The sequence below is a fragment of the Ursus arctos genome, unplaced genomic scaffold (genome assembly GCF_023065955.2).
Source record: "Ursus arctos isolate Adak ecotype North America unplaced genomic scaffold, UrsArc2.0 scaffold_12, whole genome shotgun sequence".
NCBI lineage: Eukaryota > Metazoa > Chordata > Mammalia > Carnivora > Ursidae > Ursus > Ursus arctos.
This window is the reverse complement of record NW_026622786.1, coordinates 11,222,224-11,239,984: the sequence shown is the minus strand read 5'-3', so window position 1 is coordinate 11,239,984 and position 17,761 is coordinate 11,222,224. Positions and strand designations below refer to the sequence as shown.

The window sequence follows — 17,761 nt, the reverse complement described above, 5'->3', positions numbered from 1 at the left end:
TTTAATGTCCCTAAAATTAGGATGCATATTTTCTGGTATGTCAGGGTTGAACTGGCAGCATTTCTTCTTCTCTTAGTGGAACTTAAAAGAACTGTGTGTTTTACAAAAGACTGCATCTAAGATTTGGTGAAATGTGGACAGTCCTTACTGCCGCCCATGTTATAGTACGTTTGTTTTTCCTTTCCTCTAGAAGTATCCTCGCTGCTACGGCTGCTTTCCTCAGGAGGCCCTGCTGTGGGAAGGTCGCTGGCAAGAGGAGGCAGCAGAGCTGTGAGCAGCCCTTTACAAGGCTCGGAGGGGGCCTGGGCGCTCCGTCCGTCCCAGGGAGCAGACGGCGCTCTTCTGGGCACAGGAGGGAGCAAAGGCCCCGCACAGGATCCTGCTTCTCCCCATGCTCCCCATGTACTCCATGGCTGGCGCAGACCATGCAACGGCCCATCACACGGGGCTGTGACCTGTAGTGACAACGGTCTCAGGCTTTTGGAAGTCTAGGGTCCGGGTGCACTCAGCTGGGGAGTGAGGACAGCCCGCAGAAGAGGACGAGAAGTAGATCAGAGGGACTAAACCCAGGGAAACACTCAGCCCCTACTTACCACGTAGTCTCAGAATTGCAGGGCACCTTTCCCGCCCCCCCCCCCCCCCAGCCCTTCCCCACAGCTGGGGGAAGCCCTGCCCTCTACAGTCCCTAGTTAGGGAAGGACTGAGTACCTCCGAACCTTGAGATGTCTCTTCACTCGGAATTATGTCTCCCTCGTAGATAACTTAAAATACAAGATCACGAATAAACCCCTGACTCGACAGGGGCCCCATCAGGCCAGATGGATTGGTGCTGTATCGACCTCGCTCAGCGGGCAAAAGGGAGTTTTCTAATTCTTTGGAAATGAGTGTGGCTGAAAGCAGCACAGTGGGTCCGCGCTCTCACACTGGTCCTTCTTGATTTTGATGAACCATGTGAGGAGCGGGCAGGGTAGGGGGGCAGGGTCCTCACCCGCCCCGACGACATGGCCCCTCCAGCCCCAGGCTCAGGTTTTGCCTCCTTACTTCCCCTCCCACGGAAGTCTGGGTGTGGGTTCTGCTCTAAGGCTCTGGGGCAGCTCCAGCTAACGGTCGGGGAAGCTGAAGTCACTCACCCATGTAGAAATACTCTGGGGACTTGTCCTCCGATGAGAAGTCCTTCATGGTGCCTCCAAACCGAAACCATAGTCCGAAACCAATGACAGCTGACCCTGCCAGCTGAAAGGGAAACAACACTGGTTTTCAGCAAAGGGAAGGGGACAGGGTGCGCATAGCACCAGAGTGGGCTGGGGGCACGGAGCACAGAGGCTGGAAGAGGCTATCCCTTTAGAAATCAGCTTGTCTGCCCTTCATGTTTCCTGGGGGAGGAGAAACGACGTACTCAGAGCTCCCCAGGCCCCCAGACGGGATATCAGAACTGCGGTTTCCTGATTCCAAGCTGAGCTGTCCCTGTTCTGCTGGGCTGCCCTGTGGTTGCTGGGCATAGACAGCACAGCCTGGGGAGGTGTCTCAAAAAGAACGTTCCAATCACAATCCCCCTGGAAGGCATCTGACCCCTGCCATGCTGTCCCTTGCTGGGCACCCCGGACCTCCTGACCAACATCACCGTGAGAAGGGGCTGTTTCAGCCTCTGGGTCGCCAACAGTAAGACGAACTCTCAGACCTGGGGGAAACCCATTCTTCTAAATGGGAATGAAACACACAACCTTCAGAACCCGTCCACACCTCATGAGTGTGCAGTGCCAGTTAGAAGCTGTTTCAGAAACATCTAGAACCCTTTCTCCCCGGGGCCTCCCTGGTCACTGTACTGCCTGGGGATGGTTTTGCAGGCAGAGAGGTGGCTCGGCCGTTTTTTTTTTCTTTTGTTTTGTTTTGGTGTTTTGTTTTGTTTTGTTTTTGGTTGCTATTTTGAGTTTCCATGGAAAGTGAGAAAGGAAAAAATAATTTTCTGAAAAAGCATGGTCTGTGTGCTGTGCGGCTCCTGGTGAGGCCGTGTGGCTGGCGCAGGCCGTGGCTGGGCAGGCTGGCAGCTGGTAGAGTCATCGCCTGTTTCCTCTGGGCCACTCTGAGGGCTTTTGTGAGGCTCCGCATCAACGCGGGGTCTTTTCTACCATCCTAGGAGTGTTGTGCCGGCCTGCCGGCAGGCTCCGCCCACAAACACCCACCCCGAATTGCATCACGTTGATCCATCAACAGATATTCGCCGGGCACCTTCTGGACTCAAGCTGCCCGGGGAAGTCAGCAGATGTAAAGACTGCCTCCTGGTTCCGCCAACCCATCTTGTTGTTAGTGTGGGGGTCCCTACCTGTCACCAGATGAACAGTTTAGAGGCTGTACCTGTCCCCACAGGGAAGAGCAGACACAGACGCTGGCAAGAGGATGGGATGCAGCCCGACAAGTAGAGGTTTAATAAGGAAACCTGGTATCAAAGGCAGGGTCGGAGCAGAGCCCTCTGCACACAGGGTCCCTCTATGGGCAGGGCTACATGTCAAGGCCTGGCGCTGCCCTTTGGGGCTCTCTGGCTGGACTTACAGGAGGACTTAGCCATTCCCTTCTCTCCCCTCCAGGCCAGGGTCTTCAGAAGAGCGGCGTGACTTCACCGAGGAGTCAGAAGGGCTAGAGCTCTACCAGCTGGACTCTCTCATGTGGAATAAGTAAAAGTTTCCAGTACTCAGAGGAAAGCACTAATTGGATAATGTGAGGGACAGCTACAGGAGCTGGACTGAACCAGCTTTAAAAGAGTTTTGCACTTTTAAAAGGGTAGCATGGCATGGAAAATTATTGAAAGAAGTCGTGCTAAAACATTCGCAGTATTTATCTTTGAAGGTAGGATGACAGGTGGCTTTTTTCTTTTCACTCTATCTTTTAAATTGTCCGCACGAAGCATGTAATTACTCTTGTACATTTAAAAATGTTGTTTTTTCAATGCATTATATGGTAGTTTGCTCAATCCAGAAAAAGCGGGGAGGGTTTTCTTGGGCCGTGCTCTAGTTTGGGAGGAAACCAGCTTTGAGGTCACTGCTGTTCTGGTGCAGGAAAGAGAGTGATGGCCTTGGGAAGGCACTGTCCTAGAAGCTCCCCGAGGCTGCCTGGGACAGCTGTGTCCAGCAAAGCCTCGCAGGCAACCCTCCCCATCGTGACTCTGCGGTGACTTGATGGAAAGACAGTTTCCAAATACAAAGCAAAATCTATTGACAGAGGCGTCAGGCCAAGGCCTGCAGCCACCAAGCAGACTGTGGAGGAGGTGACTGGTCCCAGGGACACCCTACCACGCGGCCACATTTTTGGCATGTCTGTACGCAGACTCTAATTTATTGCTGTCTGGGATCATCCTTCCAGACGGAATACATTTGTCCACTTCTGGCACAGATGTACTTGATGCATAATGGAAAATGAAAAGAGAGGTTGCAATTTCAAGCCACGGGGCAACGAGAAAAAATCTGCGCTTGCTCATCCACAGCCCCAACCCCAAACCACACGGGTTTCCTCCCGGGTCAAGGAAACTGCGGCTTAACTGAATGTCATCACTGTGTGCAGGGAATCCTCCCAGCACGCAGCCGCTGGCCGGGTCAGGAATACGTGGGTGAGGAACCGTCAGGCCTGAGGTTGCTCGTGACAACAGCGATCACTGCTTTGGAAAGTGACATCAACAAAGACCACGTAGCCCTTTGGTCCTTCCAAAATGACCATTCCTGTAAGGCTCCTGTAATACTCTGGTCGCTGGACTTTGGTTGATCAGCCTCAGCCTCGAAATGGAATTGAACTGAAAAAATTCACCCCAGTTCCAGACCAGTCAGGAGCAAAGTGAGCAAGGCTAGTGTTATGAGGGCCCACTGCTCTGTGTGTCCCAAGCCCGGGAAGAGACATCTCACTGAACGACGACGTGGGGAAAGGCTTCGAGCCCGGGAGTCCTAAATTTTAACCCCTTCTAGACCCAAACCCCTCTGTTCCCTGTTCTTTCTTCTTTTCTTAATCTCAGCCACAGCATCGCCCCTCAGGCAACGTTAGAACAAGTAAGGAATGAGAGACTGCCCTTTCCTTCTCTTGCCCCTGCTCTCATCTCCTTCCCCTTCCTGCCTGTCTTTCAAGGAATCAACTGTGGCCCGGGTCGGTACGCGCTAGGCTTCAGGGAAGCAAAGATGAAAGACAGGACTTACAGTCTCACATGGAGCTAATCCCCTCAACGGGTACGTGCAATATAATGCAGGAAGCGTGCTCAGGGGAAAAGCATCACACCAGGGAGCAGAGCGAAGCGCGACAACGGTGTTCAGCAGAAGACGCCATTGATTTACACCTTGAAGAATGAATTTGAAGTCCTTGAGCAGGGGAGGACTGGAGGGAGGCGCAAACACCAGGGAGAGGCAACAGCATAGGTAAGGCTTCGCTTCCTTTCCTGGAGACTGTGTTGGGCAGAGAGAAGAATCTGGAGCTGGAAAAGGCAAGTTGGGGCCAACCATGCTTGGCCCACAGCTTCTTCTTAGCCTGCTACCATCTTGGAAAGCCCATGGCAGGGCCTTGAGGAGGGGGAGGTGGGACCTATTCATTTTGATGGGAACATTCAGGAGCATGAGTGCTCCCCGATGCCAGCCAGTGAGGAGCCAGAGAGAAAGACGTGATGGCTGAAGCCAAGAGTAGGGATGCCGGGGAGTGGGTGTGGTGAGCAGTGAGGACCACCAAGGATCCCCTCTACTGACTAAAGAACTTTGCTGAGGGCTGCCCTGCTTCCAGGACTGGTACCAATCCCCATGCCTTTGGAGTAATTATCACTAGAAACATTGTTTTTCCAGGAATGGACTTTTTTCGTGCAATAGCATGGGTGGGACTTTGATGCTAGTCACTTAATAAACATTTATCGAGCATCTATTGTGAGCCAGGAGCCACGGGTTCATAGGAAAGGAAGATTCAGCTCCTTCTCAGGAGGGTCTCAGGGGCTCGTGGAGAGGTTGATTCCCACTGGGTGTTCCAGGAGGGACACTAACCTTGCAGGTAAGAATTCAATCACAGATCCAGCCCACAAGGAGATGCGGGATGTCATCATTTCTTTGTGTCACATTTTTTTTCTGAGTACCAACTGTGTGTTAGAAACTCAGAGAATGTGATGAAACAGGATTCCAAGGGCAAAAGCATGCCCATTATTTAAAAAGTAATAAGATAGAAAAAAAAGGCAGCAGTGAAAGGAATAGTGACATATCAATCCACGTCATTAAATAGGATACACCAGATACAATTATATTATATTATATTATATTATATTATATTATATTATATTATATTATTATTATATTATATTATATTATATTGTATTTCTTCATAGGCAAGTGATTTCAGTTTCTAACCATATTCCAGAGAGTCTGCAGGACACAAAGTGGCAAATTGTAAGCATATGTTTTTAGAGAAGGCAATTTGTGTGCTAAAACTGAAGTAGCAGAAGAGAGGACTACGGACCTGCTCAGAAAGCATTTAAAGCAAAGTGGATGGGCCAGAAGTTTCTTTTATGTAATGGCTATCTGTCAGAAATAGGTCATTTAGCACAAAGCAGAACTTGTTAAAGGATTTCAGTTTTATTTAACTGCATTTACTTCTACTTTCCTGGGATCACTGATGAAATGTTCTATCTTGAGGTCACTTTTTTTTTTTCACTTAAAAAAAAAATTTCATGAATCACGAACGTGGTTCTTTGGAAGGCACTACGTTGGAAATCGGGCAGTGCTGAGATGTAAAAGTGCCAAGATCGCTGGCCAGACCTGGGTCCCCCAGGCTGCCTAGCTTCCCCCCACCCCCGCCCGCACCCAGAAGAGGACAGCCAACCCTGATCACAACCCTGAGACATGCCGCTCTGCTGTCTGATGTCTAACCCCAGCAGAAAGCCCCCTTTCTGGGTGAAAAGCTTCCCTTGGGGAAGTTCTCACACAGCACATGTTTTTTCACCTCGATGGGAGACAGTGGTCTTCAGATCCTCCAGCCACACAGTTTCAGTTCCTTCTCCCACTTGGGGGTCTCTGCTCTTGCTATTTCTTTAGCTTAGAAAGCTCTTTTCCCTACCTGCCCACCAAACTCACTACCCACCCCCCCAACCTGCAGTTAGCTCCCAAGTCACTTCCTCTGGGAAGCCTACCCTGGCCTGGGTATATACCTGACTTCATGTCTCATATAACCATTTCTATTTAAATATTTCTGGAATTAAAAAAAAAAAATCAAAAGGCCTGAGCTGCATGGGGATGGGGACAGGGTGTATACTGCACTTACCCCTCTGCTGTGCAGAGCAGGCTCCCAACAGACATCTGTTCAAAGGAAGAGTGGAGGACCTTCACAAAGGTACCCTTTAGGCTGTGCTATGGACAGAATTGTGTACCTCCCCCATTCATCTGTTGAAGCCCTGCCCCCAGTGTGATGGTATTTGGAGGTGGCGCCTTTGAGAGGTGATTAGGTTTAGAGGTCAGGAGGGTGAGGCTCCCATAATGGCATTCTCTTGTAAGAGATCCCAGAACGCTCCCTCTCTCTCTCTCTCTCTCTCTGTCTGCCATGGGAGGACACAGTGAGGAGGCAGCCATCTGAAAGCCAGGAAGAAAGCTTTCACCAATACCTTGATCAGCCCATGCCTTGATCTTGACTTTCCAGCCTCCAGAATTGTGAGAAATCCCTTCCTGTTGTGTAAGGCACTCTGTGTGTTTTGTTTTGTTTTTTAAATGGCAACCTGACTTGACTAAGACAGGCTGATGGAAGTGATTGCCACCCCTCCCCACCCAGGGAATTCTTTGCAAAGTACTTTTTTCAAAAACATCCGCACCTGGGAGACACCGTACAGACACCTCAGAAGGCACGGTGTGAACACTGTCGAATAGACTCAGCAAAATACTTTCCCACAGAAAAACAAACCAAAACTAGTGCATGTAGTATCAGTTCTGTGTTTTCTTAAGCCTGTGGGGACGTGTGTCTTGCAGCCTGCACGGACACCCAGGGTACACCCGCACATGCCCTTTAGAGGCAGGGGCTTAGCACACCTAATGCAATTAGAGCAGCACTTGAATGCAAGAATGAACAGGGTCAATTCCGTATTCTTGCGTCCCCAGGGTGAACACCAGGTATCCACCCAACCCCACTCATCTGCAATTCTCTTCTTTGCAATGAAGTCACACAAAGCTGGCAATGACACTGTGACCCTAGAGTTTTCATTAAAAGCTTTTAAGCTAATACTTGCTCCTGGCGGCAATTCCCATCCCAGACGCAATCAGGTAATGAGCACTCACAATCTTGATCTGATTGCAAACCGCATTACGATACCATAAGGGTAATGGAGTTCCGTCCTTTTAGCAGGCGAAAGTCAGAAGCACATTTGCTCTGGAAGATGACACTAATTTTCTCCAAGAGGAAAGCCAGCTCCCAAGATTTTCATCCTCTTATTTAGTGAGAGCAAGGCAAGGAGTCAGACGGCACTTTCTCAAGATCAAGGATTCTGTCCGAAGAAATACAAGAGCCCAATGCCATAGGACATCCACGCAAAATCACCTGCGAGGAAGCTTCCCGCCTTTGCCGTGACGTCAGGAGCAGGTGAGGTGGGACTGGAGGCAGCGCTGGGGCAGCGAGTATGAGGCAGCCGTTAGCTTGGAAATGTGCTGGTCAGAGACCAGGGTTTCTGATTTTCCCTATTATTTTTTCTCATAATGATTCCATGAGAACAAGCACACGCTAAGAAATTCCCGAAAGACTTCCTTCAGGTAAGGATGTATTTTAAAACCGATCAGTGTTGAATTTTCCGCACCGATGGTAGCGTTCTGCAATCACGACCATGACCAAATCAGGAGTGTGCAATTCATCTCTGGAAGGAATGCTGGGCTATATATTTGAGCCGAACATACCTTCTTCTGTTTGCTTTTAGGTCGTTAGGAAATTGACTTGTGTGGATTGACTGGCATTGCTGGGAGGCAGGGTAGAAGGGCTGGGGACATTCTGGGCTCAGGGGAAGGAAACTAACCTGGGGTGGGGGAAAGCTTGCTGTTATGACCAAGCAGATACAAGACAGGTGGGAGAAAGCGTGTTGAGTTTAGTCAGTGGTTCTGCACAAGGCCTTTTCTCTAAAGAAATACAGGGCAAAGGAGGAGGGAGGAGAGATCAGCAAGAATTAGGAGAAAGAGGACGGCGGGATAGTTGTCTTTGACAGCAACACAAATATCTCAGACTGCTGGCTCATGATTCCGGTGAGCAGATGGCTTGATTCAGTGAAGATCAAATACGAACAGAACTAAGACCCAATCCACTAAGTCACCGAACTGAACGAAATCCAATGTCTGCCTTCCCTCCCCTAGTGGATGATTTCCAGGACAGTCATGGTCTTCTCGACATTCGACATTCTCTGACTTCCTCCTGGCAACACCGGCAGCATCGGCTGACTCTTATCTCAGGCTCGCCCTCTTAGTAAACACTTATCCCGAGGCTACAATGCCTACTGTGATGTCTCATCTATATCGAGCTTTCTATGAGCAAAGACTGGGCATTTAACAATATTTGTTTTACAGCCTAGTATTTTTCAAGGCGGTTTGAAAGAACTACTCATGAGAAAGTAGGATTCTTACGTATCAATCAATGAAAATGATCTCCACCCAGTTTTAGTTTTTACCAGGAGACAAGGGCAGAAAAAAAAAAAAAAAAAAAAAACAACCTTTCAGGTAGAACTCAGGTTATCCTGGAACAAGCCTAAAAGCTTGGGTTTATTACAAAGTTAGCTTGGATGGAATCCCGGAGAAATCATGAAAGTCCAGCTTGGTGTGCTAGCTTTTACTTCACAGCAATCTTGCCAGAAGCCGTCTGAGTCTTGAAGGCAGGCAGCACTGGGTCATTTGAGGGGCTGGACCCATTTGAGCGTGTGCAGGGCAAGCAAGTGGGCTTCCTGGCTGAGCGCCAGCCCCTGCCCCACTGGGGGCTCTGCCGTCCCTGCCCTATTTCCTTGCCCCAGTTTATAAGGTGACTTTTTCCCAATCACCATCATGGTGGGGAAGAGGACTTGGCATGCACTTTGGAACATTGCTGACTGCTCTTCTAGAAACTTTTACCTCTTCTGAGTATTCAGACTGCATAGTGATGCCCTGAGGCATAATAATAACAAAAACATCCACTGTACAGAGCTGTGGTGTTGTGGTGTCGGGAAGCTGCAGCAGAGAAAAGGGGGGGGGTTCTAGGCGTCCTAGATTTGTCACTTACTAGTCTGTGATCTTGGGCAAGCCACTTGATTGCTCAAATCCTCAGCTTCTTCCTTTGCAAAGCGGAGGTAATAATACAGCCTCCTTAAGAGGTTAGACAAGTTTGAGTTTCACACTTAGAACGGGGAGTGCCCGGCACTTAGTGTTACTATGGTGGTAGACTTGCTAATGTTACATTCAAACCGAAAGCTGAATCCTACCCAAGGTAGGAAACACCACTCCCATAGTACCAATAACAAAGTCCTCTGCTGCCTTTCTCTACTTATTTTTATTTTAGCTCTACGCTCTTTCCAGGACAGCTAGAATCCCTTCAGTTTTCTAAATCATCTATACTCAATATGTCAGTGCCCCTTTCTAGAAGCTATGCTCCCCCTCTCTCATTAGTTTTAGTTTTATAAGACCCAATAAGAGATAAAAAAAAAAATGGTTTAGAGAGAAAGAATAACTATATCTAGGCTAAAAGCCTTCCAATAGAACTTTCTCCAGTGATGTACATTTAACGTCCTCCCTCTGTGCTGTCCAATATTGCAGCCACTTGCCACCTATAGGTACCAAGCACTTGACGTGTGGCTACTGTGACTTAGGAGCAGAATATTAAATCTCTTTTAGTGCTAATTAATTTAAATTTGAATAGCCACATGTGATTAGTAGCATGGCCGCCATATTGGAATTCACATGCTTGTCATTGCTCCAACCTTCTCTCGTGTCCGTCTGCAGATTGCAGTGGTGGGCAGCATAGACTCCGGAGCCACGCATAGGACCCCAGCCCTGCCGCTGGCTGGCTCGGAGTCCCTGGCAAGTCTCTTAAACTCTTTACCTGTGCTTCCTCCTGTGTCAACTGGGCAGTGACAACAGCTGCTATTTCAGGGGGTCACTGTGAGGATTGAAGCCAGTGTACAAAATGTGCTCAGAAAAGCAGCAGCACACAACTTGCATTTATATCACGCTTACTAGTCTTTAAGCTTTTGCTACTGAAATTAAGTTTAAAAACGTCTCTTAATACACACCCTTTCTGAATTCCCATCTTGCTTTTCCTCTGCCTTAAACTGATCTGTAGTGTTTTCAACCTAGCTCTCCTGCTTCTCTCAGATACTGGGCCTGACTTTCAGCTTCTATATCTGTAACATGGGGATAATTACATTATTTCATAGGATTGCTGCAATTCATGATCAAATGGGATAATGTGCGTGTTTAGCATTTTGTAAAATAAAACACCATACAAACGTTAATTAGCATTATTATTTTTGTTCCCAATTATATCCAAAAAAGATGAAAAGGTGGACCCAGGTAACCCTGACCCATGTGTAAGATGTGTTCCAGGCCAATCTGATATTCTCATTTTACTTGCTTGTTCCTCCGTCCCTTCTCCTGATTCCTTAGCAACCATGACATGGTCTCAGTAGTCAGTACAGCATCGCTTAGTTTAGGAGAACAGCCCTGTTGTGATGTTAATTGTCAACATTAAGGTAGGGGACAGAGGTTATATTCTCTTTTGCCACACGAATTGGAGACCCACGGACACTGCTTGGATGTTCTAGAATTACACAGTGAAATGCAATGGACAATGAACACGTGGCCATCTGGTAATGCTAGAAACCATCAAATCTTAATATTAAAGAAAAGGGCTTACAACAGTAATGGTAAAATCGTAACTGGAATTAAGAGAAGTGCTACAAGGAAGCCAAGACCAAGGGCACCCTCTGCCCCATTTCAGAAATGAGAGCCACCAGTAGGTCTTTACCAATGGTTCTCATAGTGTATTCCCTAGACCAGCAGCATCAGCATCAGCTGGAGGCTTGTTAGAAATGCAGACCTACTGGGGCGCCTGGGAGGCTCAGTCGGTTAAGCTCTCGATTTCAGCTCAGGTCATGATCTCGGGGTCCTGGGCCTGAGCTCCTCGCCTGCGCTCAGCAGGGAGTCTGCTTGGATCCTCTATCTCCTTCCCTGGCTTGCATGCTTGTGCACATACGTGCTCTCTCTCTCCGAAATAAATAAATAAATAAATAAATAAATAAATAAATAAATAAGTCTTAAAAAAAAAGAAAGATCTACTGAACAGACTGTACATCTGGACAAGACCCTCAGATGATGTGTCTACACACTGAAATGAGAGGGGCAACAATCAGCAAGGTTTCCCATCCCTTCCCAAGGCTTGCCCTCTGTCGCAGAGAGGCAGGGCAGGGCACCTGTGCTGGCGTCCGTGCATGCCGTCCTGTGAGCTGGAGCTTTGCCAGTCACTGCTGAACTTCTTCTAGGGGCTGAGGGACGTGACAAGGAGGATCCCAGCAAGAAACAGTCACTGACGCAAGGAGCAAAGACTCTAGAGACGAAATAAACTACAGGAAAGGCAAAACAGATTCCTAATTAGAGGCATGAGTGCCTCAAGGTCAAGGACTGTATCTTCATTTTTGAAGGCCCAAGCACTGGCAGGGTGCTGGACACGTAGTAGGTCGTCAGCATATGCTTCCCGGGTGCCTGCAGAAGAGGAAATCTCTCCTTCGGATTCCATGCCCCTGAGAAGCTATGGAACGCTTCTCAGCATTGGACCTAGGACACCTCTTTGTCACTTCTCTTTATTTTTACGAACCTCTTAGATTCTGGTTCCTGCTTGTGCTTCCAGGGCTTAAATATGACTACTACTAATATCTTACGTTATTGAGTATTAACTATGCACGTGGACCATACTACTTACTACTTGACAGGTATTAACTCATTTTATCTGCACAAAAAATTACAGATCGATGTTGGTACCTAATTATGTCCATCTTCCAGATGAGAAAACTGAGGCTCAAACAGGTCAAACAACATGTCCGAGGTCCCCTTGTTAGTAAATAATACAGGCAAGAGTCAACCCAGGCAGTGTGATGCCAGCATCCACCTTCCTGGCTTTGAGTTCCTGGCTCTGACCGGCCATCCTGCCTGGGCCTGTCCGAGGTCTGCCGGACTGCTGACACTCTAGCCTTTGCCCCCTGGCTCCTATCATAGACTCCTTGCCCCTTCTGGCCATGCCAGGTGCCTCTCGTCCACGTTAGGGGAGGCTGGCCTCTACTGCTGTCTTCCCACCTTGACGGAAATCAGAAAGGAAATCAGAAAGGAAGACTATTGTACAAGAAGACCAAGGAAATTCCTATCTGCCTTCTGGGGTGGCCTAGCTTTTGGGTGCACCCCAAAGAATACTTTCTTCAGGTATTTTTTTTTTAAACCAGTATTTCCAACAGGTGGTAGCTCTGAAATTACTGTTTGAAGTCAGTTTGAGAAAGAGGAGGCGGCAACCTGGGTAAGCCGCGGGAGCATCAAACACCTTCCACTCCCAGGCTCGGGGGCACGATCTTTCCTAACAGCGCCTATTAGGCATCACTGACTGAACCCCCAAAGCTGCACGAATGCTGGTGAGAAGGAAAGGAGAGCAAGTTCAGACAAGCCATATATGGCATGTGACTTTCCACAATGAACAGTCCTGCTTCCTGTCGGTCGCTAACGCCGAGTTGCTCAGTACAGCACAATGATAGGAAAACACTGAGCGCACAACAATACAGCAAGGAATAAACAGCGCCCAGGTTTTTCTCTAAACCAACATATGCGGCTTGGTGGACTGTGGTGTTTTATTTATATTGCTATGCAACAGAGGAAAAAAAAAATAAAGGTGATTCCAATGAGAGGCACGGGCATATGCTGTGCTGATTATAGCGTCCGAATTTAGGCATGACAGATGTTGGGAGGGGTTCCATGTTAGACACCAACCATGATAACAGAAATGAATTTAGTGGGGTTCACGGCTAGGCTTTACTTTTGTTTTTAAAAATGCAGTGGTGAACACAGTCAGCGGCCCCGGGCCAGGCAGTGCTGTGCTGGCTCTGACAGGGTCTAGCTGAATGTTTATAAAATCAGGAGCACAGCCTAGGGAAACTTCCTTAAACCGAGCTGCCAGCAGAGGCTGCAAATCGATTTGTCAAATTGCAGATCACAGAACACACCAGCCCCCACCTCCGTGCCTGCCTTCTGGTGAATTCCTGATAGGAAAGAGAGTGTGGTCACTGAAAGGGACAAATTGCAGATCACAGAACACACTGGCCCCCACCTCCTTGCCTGCCTTCTGGTGAATTCCTGATAGGAAAGAGAGTGAGGTCACTGAGGGGGACCTTATATCTCGGAAGCGCAGGCACCCAAGCATGCAAAGGGTGAGTGAATAAGACACTTGGCGTCACAGATAAAGTCTAGCCTTCTAGGAAAACCAGCCCCCAACCTCTGCCCCTTCCAGAACTTCCCACAAACCCCTCCAACCAGGAAAAACAACTTCAGAAACTAGGGTGGGGCTTTTCTGGAATCAGGTTCCCTCAGGTACAGTGAAGGCAGGTATCTAGATACTTTATCCCCAATAATCACCTTCCCCTAAAGCATTATGTACTGGTTTCGGTTGGCCCTTTCCCTGTGGTGGTTGTACCTCTAAGACTTGGGAAGGCCTCCCGTAACTGCTGCTGTTCAGACACCCTCGGTCCCCACCCTCCCATGGAGCTGGGGGAGAGGAAGGCCCCACAGCCCCCTCCTGGGCTCAGTCTGTGCAAGCAAAGAACAAATCAACAGGTAACGTGCAGGAAGAGGTAGGATCAGTCCTCCAGATCATTGACTATCAGTGCAAACAGGGAAGGCCATTTGTCCCAAGTGCTCTAACCTGCAGATTGACTGATTCATTCTTTCTACAGATATTTACGCCTCCTGTGTGCTGGGCTCGGTTCTAGGCACTGGAGATGTAACTGTGAACATCACAGGAAAAAAAAATGCCTGCTCTCAAAGCATTCCAAGTTCTAGGGGTAAAATTCACAAGTACAAATGGAGAGGATAATGTGTAGTCATCCCAAAACAAAGACAAGCTGCAAGTCACTTGGCAAACATAGATGCTATTCCCCCAAATTAAGGGACTTGGGAGAGAGAGCTAACTTTCACTGAATGCTCCTATGTGCAGGCAGTAATAACAATGTTTTTGGAGCACTTACTATGTGCTAGATTCATAAGAAGAGGAGGTCAGGCACTTTACATATTTCCTTTTAATCCTCCTGACAACCCTGTCACCCCAATTGTATACTTGAACAGACACCTAGAAGTAAGAGTGGCTTACTCAAGCGCACCCTGCTTGGGATCTCTGCTCTCAAGCCTGACCCCTTTGTCAGATGATAGTCACACTCAGCCTTGTGCTGTTCCTCTGCTGGTGGGTGGCCGGTCACCCCCCCCCCCCCCCCCCGCCTTGCCAGTCTTCGTTCTATAGTCCTCTGAGGTCCAGCTTAAACACCCTATTCTTCAGGACAACTGTCCTGATGCCTCACTGTTGCTGTGATCCATTCTCTGAACTCGTTTTTATTTTATTTTATTTTATTTTATTTTATTTTATTTTATTTTATTTTAAGATTTATTTATTCCAGAAAGAGAGCAAGGGAAAGGGGGAGAGGGAGAGAGAATCTCAAGCAGACTCCTCACTGAGCCCGATGTGGGGCTCAATCTCACAGCTCTGAGATCATGACCTGAGTCTGAAATCAAGAGTCAGACGCTTAACTGACTGAGCCGCCCAGGCGCCCACCTTTCTCTGAACTCCTTCATCAGATCATATGTAAAACAGGTCGTGGCTAACCCCAGTGGCTAACACATGGCAGACGCTCAAACGTCACTTTGTTCCTACTTCCCTTCTGTACTCTGCTTATGGCCAGAGTGTGATACTTGTCACTTGATTATCTACTTATTAACTTGTTGTTGTTCTATGTGCCTTGGACTTGTTTCCTTAACAACATCAGCAGCTCAGAGGACAGCAGTTTAGATTTACAAATTACATACACTTATTTATATTTATATATTATAAATTATCTTTATAATACTTATTTAATCATGGTTTAACAGTGGTTCTCAAATGTGAGCAGGCATCAGAAGTCCCTGGAGGGCTTGCTGACATAGGTTACTGGGTCCCTCCCCCAGAGTTCCTGCTTCAGCAGGCCTAGAATGGAGCCGTGAGCGTGCATTTCTGACAAGTTCGCAGGAGATCCCGATGCTGCTTGTCCAGGAACTACCCTACGAGAACCACTGCTTACGAGTGTCCTGTGCCACAGTGCTTAGGCCATAGAGCCTGAGTCTGAGTCCCACCTCTGCCACACACTAGCTATGTGACCTTGGGCAAGTCAAGCGACGTGAGCCTCTGTTTCCTTATCCGTAAAAATGACGATAACAATATTATACACACGAGCATTGTGAGGATTAAGTGTAATAAGGAATGCAGTGTGCTTAGCGCTGTCCCTGACACACTGAAAACGTTCAATAAATGCTTCCTGTGATCCTTGGAAAGGCTGGCACAACATCAGGCACTAAATAAGCACTGAGCCCAGCCTGAGAAGTCCTTCTGAGGCTGATAGGAAACTTGTTTTGAATTTGTAAGCAGTGAGAGCGAAGGGTGTCACCGAAGCACGACATCTATAATTAACAGCTTTTACAATTAAGCCAGACTATTAAAAAGCACAACATAAAGGACCTTTAAAAATGTCCCTCCCTATAGTATGCTGAGTGTAAATGCCAGGTGTACAAAAACCATGTGTTTTTTTAAAATTCAGCGGCCGTCTTTGGGGTGCCTCCTTCCTACCGTCCCCTGCTGAAGGATGCTGAGCCTGGCAAGTTGTCTTCTGAGAGGTTAGAGTTGCTGGAGTTACCCAGGCATCTGGGCTAATGGGTTGGCAGACGCAAGCAGAGCCCATCATTCAATAATTCATTAGTTGCAGTCATGGGAAGACAAACTCCCTGGAGCGGATAGGACGATCGCCATCCTCCTCTCTCCTAGTGGTTTCAAAGGCCACTGCTGCTCCCACTAGCGTTGGGAACCTGTTCACCCAAAGCAAGGTTTATATTTTCCCCCAGGGTCTAACTGAGCGGTGATACTGACTGACGGTTTCTTGAGAAAGCCCAAGAGGAATGTGCAGACAAGATAATTTTTAGACGTTGTCTTACGGTCTTCCAGGCTCTGAGACAGGGTATCCAGGGATCTAGGGATGGTGTGGCCCTAATCTTGTCCCAATAATCGAGGAAACAAGGGGCATGGCCGTATCTCTCTGTGAACCACTAATCCGGGGAATGTTTGTTCAATGCAAAGTTGAATGAGATCATCTGTGGTATTTAGCAGAGGCTGTGGGGAGATGCTGTTGTCCTTTGGAAGCCCCTCTCTTCGGTCCATCCCCTTCACGGAAGAGCACCACCACCTCCTCCCGGCCAGGTACACTCCTCTGACATCCAGAATAAGGACGACACCTGCCCCCCCCCCCATACCATTTTCACTCCTACCCCAATTTCCTTAAACAAAACCATCACCGCCAGGTGGTGTCTCCACACACGCCGTTTGGGGCACCACCCCTGGCAGCCCCCGCACGGGCACAGGGGTTTCTCTCCCAGCGCCCTGGCCAGGCCCCGGCTGCGGCGGAAAGGCAGAGCGACAAGGGGTGAGTGCCCCGGAGGCAGGGGGGAGCCGACTCCTCAGGAGGTGAGGAGGGGCTGGTGTCCCCGCACCTGGAGTCACCAGCTGAGGCAGAGGTCCCTCAAAGGGAAGAGCCACAAGGTGTCCCCCCCTCCACCGTTTCTTGTTGCTCAATCTCTCCCTCTCTCGGCGCTCCCCCCTCCCTCCCTCCCGCTATCCCTCCCCTCCCTCTTTGTCTGCCTCTTCCTCACCCCCGCCTTTTTGAACACCCTGGAGCCCGGCGCGGACGCCGCAGCGGCCAGCTCCCTGGGGACCCCGGCCCCGCGCCCCCGCCCGGACCCTCCCCTGCCCGGCCTGCCCGGCTCCGGGTCTCACCCAGAAGAGCAGGTTGAAGCCGAGCAGCAGGTACTTGATGCACCGCAGGCCCCCGCGGAAGCGCCCCATGCTGCGGCCCCGGCGGCGGGATCCCGAGTCCCCAGGCCCGCGCTCTGAGCGCCGGGAGCGGCGGGAGCCGGCGGGGAGGGGGCGGAGCGCGAGAGGCCGTGGGCGGGGCCTTTGGGGGGCGGGGCGGCAGGGCGGGGCCCGGGCCGGGCGCCGGGCTGGAGCGGACCCCGGGGGACCCCAAGAGGCTGGCGTGGGGTGGGGGCGCAGAGGAGGCGCAGATCCGGCTGCCGGAAGGACGCGTCCCCTGCTCTGACCCCGTAACACGAGTCTGTCCCCCCCGATGCAGGGCTCAGCGGGCGCAGCGCCCTCGGTTCTTCTGCGGGCATCTGCGCGGAAGGAGCGTCCGCTGGGGACCCGAGACCCATTTAATCAGCGCCCTGAGCAGAGCCTCATTTAAGGCCTGCGGTGGCGGTAGAGAATGAGGACGCGGCCCCGGTGGCTATGGAAACCTAGGAAGGTGGCCTCGGGTAAAAGAGCAAAGTAGGACCCGGGGCCGCCCTGAAGCTGGCAGTACCTGTCGCGGGGCACGCGGCCGGGGGTTGTGGTCCCCCGGCGCCGGGCGAGCGCACAGGCCGCGGGGCCTCTTCTAGGGGGCCCTCCATCGGTCCCTCCCGCGCTCCTCTGAGAACTCTTACCTTAATAGGCAAGAACTGGCAGAAGGCGCGGGATGCGG

General features: G+C 49.8%; 1 protein-coding gene across 3 annotated transcripts in view; it reads right to left on the bottom strand.

Moving 5' to 3' along the window:
* TSPAN2 (tetraspanin 2) overlaps positions 1 to 17,160 on the bottom strand; it is a 54,436-nt gene extending 37,276 nt beyond the window's left edge. For 2 of the 3 annotated variants that reach the window (XM_057310347.1, XM_026483678.4), the window contains exons 1-2: positions 17,020 to 17,160; positions 1,131 to 1,233 (exon numbers count right to left, since the gene is read on the bottom strand). In XM_057310347.1, coding sequence (XP_057166330.1) covers positions 1,131 to 1,233; positions 17,020 to 17,088 — 172 coding nt within the window. In that variant the 5' untranslated portion in view covers positions 17,089 to 17,160. The remainder of the gene's footprint in view (positions 1 to 1,130; positions 1,234 to 17,019) is intronic. The other variant, XR_008958738.1, reaches the window with a different exon arrangement.
* Positions 17,161 to 17,761: the final 601 nt, after the last annotated feature.